The sequence below is a fragment of the Mustelus asterias genome, chromosome 27 (assembly GCF_964213995.1).
Source record: "Mustelus asterias chromosome 27, sMusAst1.hap1.1, whole genome shotgun sequence".
NCBI lineage: Eukaryota > Metazoa > Chordata > Chondrichthyes > Carcharhiniformes > Triakidae > Mustelus > Mustelus asterias.
The window spans coordinates 43,589,509-43,596,449 of record NC_135827.1 but is presented as its reverse complement, the minus strand read 5'-3'; the positions used below and the strand labels follow the sequence as shown (position 1 = coordinate 43,596,449).

General features: G+C 43.6%; 1 protein-coding gene across 1 annotated transcript in view; it reads left to right on the top strand.

Moving 5' to 3' along the window:
* The first annotated feature begins 2,564 nt into the window (after positions 1-2,564).
* The window catches only part of LOC144480013 (glutamate receptor ionotropic, kainate 4-like), a 289,723-nt gene continuing 285,346 nt past the window's right edge, over positions 2,565-6,941 (top strand). The window contains exon 1 of the mRNA XM_078199163.1: positions 2,565-2,639. Coding sequence (XP_078055289.1) covers positions 2,567-2,639 — 73 coding nt within the window. The 5' untranslated portion in view covers positions 2,565-2,566. The remainder of the gene's footprint in view (positions 2,640-6,941) is intronic.

Here is a 6,941-nt window from a genome sequence, read left to right as displayed (position 1 = left end):
CATGTCAGTTTCCATCAACATTTTCAGCCTCAGAATTCTCTGCTTCATGCATCATTTCAAAAACCTGATTGTTTCACTGTGGGCAATTATGATACTTGGAATCACACTGATTAACATTGATTAACCATTCCCTGTGCATTGCTCTGATTTAAATGTCTGCGATCACCAATCTAGATCTGCTTTTTCTCAAATTGATTGAAAATCAATGGGGTTTAATAGGATGGAGGGTTATAGGTAGGCCTAAAAGGTAGGGATATGTTCGGCACAACTTGTGGGGCCGAAGGGCCTGTTTTGTGCTGTAGTTTTTCTATGTTTCTAAAATACACCTTCAGACTGCCAATCAATAACCCCATCTTTGTACTGAAGTCTGCATCTATCGTTTTGTCAATCTAGAAACTCGGCCACCATCAAATCCTCCATTCTGTTTTACCACAGAGTTACCTGTACTTGCTGAGAAAGTAGCTGGGAATGACTGTCTTCCTAAGGGCAGCACCATTTCATTTAGGAGACCGTCTTCACTATGAAATTGAACCCACCAATACCAAGGGCAGAATTTTTCCATTCCACCCGCCACGAGAATCGTAGCACAACACAGACCATGCAAAGGTCCTTTGACCTCGGGTGGGATTTTCCAGTTTTGGGACAAGCACGGCCGGAAAATCCCTCCCGAAGAATATATTGACATGAGAAATGCGTGCACAGTACTGATCTGAGTAAGTGAAAAGGGAATAGCCCAATAGTCCAGCACCAGTGTTGTCCATAGAGATATGTTCAGCATGGGGCTGGAGGGCACGAACCAGTGCCCCAGCTGAGTGGCATTCAGTGCAATAGGAGCAATGCAGAGTGGCACTATGGCAGGTAGGCTATGTATGTCCCGCAGGGTTCAGTGTTGGGGCCACAGCTGTTCTCCTTATATATTAACGATCTAGATGACAGGACTGGGGGCATTCTGGCCAAGTTTGCCGATGATACAAAGATAGGTGGAGGGGCAGGTAGTATTGAGGAGGTGGGGAGGCTGCAGAAAGATTTAGACAGTTTAGGAGAGTGGTCCAAGAAGTGGCTGATGAAATTCAACGTGGGCAAGTGCGAGGTCGTACACTTTGGAAAAAAGAATAGAGGCATGGACTATTTTCTAAACGGTGACAAAATTCATAATGCTAAAGTGCAAAGGGACTTGGGAGTCCTAGTCCAGGATTCTCTAAAGGTAAACTTGCAGGTTGAGTCCGTAATTAAGAAAGCAAATGTAATGTTGTCATTTATCTCAAGAGGCTTGGAATACAAAAGCAGGGATGTACTTCTGAGGCTTTATAAAGCACTGGTTAGGCCCCATTTGGAGTACCGTGAGCAATTTTGGGCCCCACACCTCAGGAAGGACATACTGGCACTGGAGCGGGTCCAGCGGAGATTCACACGGATGATCCCAGGAATGGTAGGCCTGACATACGATGAACGTCTGAGGATCGTGGGATTATATTCATTGGAGTTTAGGAGGTTGAGGGGAGATCTGATAGAAACTTACAAGATAATGAACGGCTTAGATAGGATGGACGTAGGGAAGTTGTTTCCATTAACAGGGGAGACTAGGACGCGGGGGCACAGCCTTAGAATAAAAGGGAGTCACTTTAGAACAGAGATGAGGAGAAATTTCTTCAGCCAGAGAGTGGTGGGTCTGTGGAATTCATTGCCACAGAGGGCTGTGGAGGCCGAGACGTTGAGCGTCTTCAAGACAGAAATTGATAAATTCTTGATTTCTCGAGGAATTAAGGGCTATGGGGAGAGAGCGGGTAAATGGAGTTGAAATCAACCATGATTGAATGGTGGAGTGGACTCGATGGGCCGAATGGCCTTACTTCCGCTCCTATGTCTTATGGTCTTATGTTGCACTCACCTCGAATTATTGAGTGAACTCAGGTTGTCTTGAGCATGCCATTCATTTGCAAACTGTCTTAAGGAGAATGTAATTTCCTGCTGGCATGGCACAAGATAGGAAAACATGGGGTGATTTCAGTGATCAATTGTTTTAAGGAGCATTGGTCAGCTGAAAAAAATTGCAAATGGTGTCAGTGGGAAAACTGAGCTGACAACCCACCATTGGGAGAATTGTTACTGTTTTTATGCTGGTGGGCTTTTGACTTTTTGGCTCCCACTAGATTCCCAGCTCCCACCCAATACCAAACCACTGGAGAAGGGATCGGCTAATTCCATCCAATGTTACTTCTTAAGACTACCTCCTGGCTCTGTGGAAAGGTGTCCTTGGGTATTTACTGGAGAGTTCCTAGTTTGCTGCTTGGTCTGATGTGATAAGTAAATTGCTGAACTTATGTTCAATATGTTCAAATCAATGTTTTGAAGTTAGATGGATGAACACACATTCATTCGTTTGCTTTGTCAAAGTAGTTAAGTAACCAACCATGTTATCCTGAAGCCATGTCCCAGTACAGGTCTTCATCTTCAGGATAAGGTAATAAACAAAGAAAATTGGAAAACGTTTTTTCAAGCTTAATTTCTTCCCTGTACCAGGTGGTTGGAATTGGCAAGTAGCAATCTCTCTAAGGAGGCACGAAAAATGCTGCACTTGATATTGCTGCTGTTGTTGTCCTTGAGGAAAAGTTCTGAATTTCCACATTCACTGCGGATGGGTAGGTATATTTTATATCCTAAGGCTAGTTCTTGACTTGGAGGTTTATGAAGTGGAAATATTAATTTCTGCACATTCTTAGAAGAATTTAATGTAAGGTACTTTAATTGTTCAATAATTTATCAGTGTTATATAATTGGTGTTGTATTTAATTGCTGGGCAAAACCATTCAATGACCAGTGCTCCAATCTTAACTCTGGGTATTGTGGAAGAGGAAAGCTCCTGTAATGAGGCTCAAGGTATTATAATTCCTCTGCTTCATTTAAACCCAGCTAGCTGACTTCTCGCCAAGAACAAGGAACAAGTTGCAGAAAAGATGGATATTGTAAATAGTGGGTTAGGGTCTCCTGAACACACTGCTTCAGGAAGGGAAGGACTAAGCTTTTCCTATGAGTCTTAGAGGGATGCCCCCCCCCCCCTCCCCCCCCCATCCTCTGCTCCTTCATTTGTTTTCTTCTTTACACTTGGTGGCACAGTGACACAGTGGTTAGCACTGCTGCCTCACAGCGCCTGGCTTGATTCCCGGCTTGGGTCACTGTCTGTGTGAGGTTTGCATATTCTCCCCAGGTCTGTGTGGGTTTCCTCCGGGTGCTCCGGTTTCCTCCTACAGTCCAAAGATGTGCGGGTTAGGTGGATTGGCCATGCTAAATTGCCTCTTTGTGTCAGGAGGAGTAGCTAGGCTAAATGCATCGGGTAATGGGTGGGATTGTGGTCGGTGCAGACCTGATGGGCCAAATGGCCTCCTTCTGCACTGTAGGAATTCTATTTCTTGTCTTCCGGTCCTCTTATCTTCCAATTTTCTTTCCATCACACCTCAGTTTTTTATTTAATCTTACTTCTCTTTCCCTCATTTGCCTCACCACTGCGCGATTCTTTCCCATCCCCTAGAGTATTTCACATTTTATGGAAATTGTGATGTGTGTGATTTGACAGGAAAGCCACAATAAGTGGCTGTGAAATTGAATGTAAGGAATCAAAGTCTCCTCAATGCAGTTACAATCCACATGCCACAAACCACTCAGAGGATGGAATCACCCATAATTTGTACAATTCTAGTTGCAGCTGATGACAATAGATTAGTTTTAGTACCCTGTGACAGCACAGACCAGATTTCTGTTGGTAGAACAAAATTTACATTTAGTATTTGTGAAAATGTCTACACCAATAGAGTATACCAAATTTATTATATCTTTTTCCTTTAAAATTGGACACCTGAAAATAAGTGTCCATGATGTGGAGATGCGGTGTTGGACTGGGGTGGACAAGACGAGAGGTCACATGACACCAGGTTCTAGTCCAACAGCTTTATTTGAAATCACAAGCTTTCGGAGTGCTGCTCCTTCAAATAAGAATTTGATAGACATTTGTGTCTAAATAACAAATGGAAACAGTGGAATAAGTCATCCACTGTGATGAGTGCTCATAAGTACACTGTATGAAAATGTAGACTGCATTGGGATACCTTTGAATTTGTATAACATTTGAAATTATGCTTGAAACTTGTACATCCTATGTGCTAAGTGTAATTTTACCAATATGTGAATTTTATATTTACAAAAGCATCAGAAAGAAAGCAATAATTGTTATCCTCATCTCCAGCCACTGACATTTGGTCTCCTGAGCTAGCAAGCTAAATTACCAATCTGAATGTAAAGTCAACAAGTCCCCTGATGTGAAATCTTCTGAGACTATGTCTGTTGACCAAAATTTCCAGTGAATATGGATTGGAAACCAATTATATTATAATGGTGCAAAATCATGTTGCAGCTATATGAAACCTTGGTTAGGCTGCATTTGGAATACGGTGTGCAGTTCTGTTCGCCACACAACTAGAAGGACATGGAAGCTTTGGAGAAGTGCAAAGAAGGTTCACTAGGATGTTGCCTGGTCTCGAGGGTGTTGGTTATGAGGAGAAGTTGAATAAACTAGGATTTTTTTCACTGGAAAGACGGAGGCTGAGGAGAGACCTGATAGAGATCTACCAAATCATGAGAGGCATAGGCAGGGTGGCTTTTTCCTAGGGTGGAAGTGTCAATTACAAGAGGGCACAGGTTCAAGGTGAGAGGGGGAACGTTTAAGGGAAATGTGCGGGTGAAGTTTTTTCATGCAGAGAGTGGTGGGTGCCTGGAACGTGCTGCCAGAGGAGGTGGTGGAAGCAGGCATGTTAGCAACATTTAAGAGGCATCTGGATGGGTACGTGAATAGGGCGGGAATAGAGCAATATGGATTGAGTAAATGCAGAAGGTTTTTTTTTAGTTTCGTTATTGCATCATGATCGGTACGGGCTTGAAGGGCCTGTTCCTGTGCTGTACTTTTCTTTGCTCTTTGTTGTTCTTTGTATATACAACAAAGCATTGACAGACTAAATTGTGTCAAACTTGGTCATTCACATAAGCTGTTTGTTGACTGCCTCCTTTCCGAGGACTGCACCTGGGAGCAGGAGAAAGTTGTGCATGCTCTTATAACCCTTGAGAACAATACAGATGGGGTTATAACACCAGACAGCTCAGTATTTGGCCATTGGAATAGGAGTCATAATCTCCTGGGTCACTGTGAGCAGTCTGCACGTTCTCCCCGTGTCTGCATGGGTTCCCTCCGGGTGCTCCGGTTTCCTCCCAAAGTCTGAAAGACGTGCTGGTTAGGTGCATTGACCCGAACAGGCGCTGGAATGTGGCGACTAGGGGAATTATCACAATAACTTCATTGCAGTGTTAATGTCAGCCTTACTTGTGACTAATAAATAAGCTTTACTTTTAAAAAACTTTAGAACGTATAAAGATAAGAACAGGACAAGGCTATTCAGCCATTCAAACCTGTTCTACTTTTCAGTTAGCGAGTTAGCTTTTAGAACCATAGAACCATGGAAAATTACAGCTCAGAAACAGGCCTTTTGGCCCTTCTTGTCTGTGCCGAACCATTTTATGCCTAGTCCCACTGACCTGCACTTGGACCATATCCCTCCACACCCCTCTCATCCATGAACCCGTCCAAGTTTTTCTTAAATGTTAAAAGTGACCCCGCATTTACCACTTTATCCGGCAGCTCATTCCACACTCCCACCACTCTCTGCGTGAAGAAGCCCCCCCTAATATTCCCTTTAAACTTTTCTCCTTTCACCCTTAACCCATGCCCTCTGGTTTTTTTCTCACCTAGCCTCAGCGGAAAAGCCTGCTTGCATTCACTCTATACCTATCAAAATCTTATACACCTCGATCAAATCTCCCCTCAATCTTCTACGCTCCAGGGAATAAAGTCCCAACCTATTCAATCTCTCTCTGTAACTCAGCTTCTCAAGTCCCGGCAACATCCTTGTGAACCTTCTCTGCACTCTTTCAATCTTATTTACATCCTTCCTGTAACTAGGTGACCAAAACTGTACACAATACTCCAAATTCGGCCTCACCAATGCCTTATATAACCTTACCATAACACTCCAACTTTTATACTCGATACTCCGATTTATAAAGGCCAATGTACCAAAGGCACTCTTTACGACCCTATCCACCTGTGACGTCACTTTTAGGGAATTCTGTACCTGTATTCCCAGATCCCTCTGTTCAACTGCACTCTTCAGAGTCCTACCATTTACCCTGTACGTTCTTCTTTGGTTTGTCCTTCCAAAGTGCAATATCTCACACTTGTCTGCGTTAAATTCCATTTGCCATTTTTCAGCCCATTTTTCTAGTTGGTCCAAATCCCTCTGCAAGCTTTGAAAACCTTCCTCACTGTCCACTACACCTCCAATCTTTGTATCATCAGCAAACTTGCTGATCCAATTTACCACATTATCATCCAGATCATTGATATAGATGACAAACAACAATGGACCCAACACCGATCCCTGCGGCACCCCACTAGTCACAGGCCTCCACTCAGAGAAGCAATCCTCCACAACCACTCTCTGGCTTCTTCCATTGAGCCAGTGTCTAATCCAATTTACTACCTCCCCATGTATACCCAGCGACTGAACCTTCCTAACTAACCTCCCATGAGGGACCTTGTCAAAGGCCTTGCTGAAATCGAGGTAGACAACATCCACCGCCTTCCCTTCATCCACTTTCCTGGGTAACCTCCTCGAAAAACTCTAATAGATTGGTCAAACATGACCTACCACGCACAAAGCCATGTTGACTCTCCCTAATAAGTCCCTGTCTATCCAAATATTTGTAGATCCTATCCCTTATCACACCTTCCAATAACTTGCCCACCACCGACGTCAAACGTACTGGCCGATAATTTCCCGGATTTCTTTTGGAACCTTTTTTAAACAACAGAACAACATGAGCCACCCTCCAATCATCCG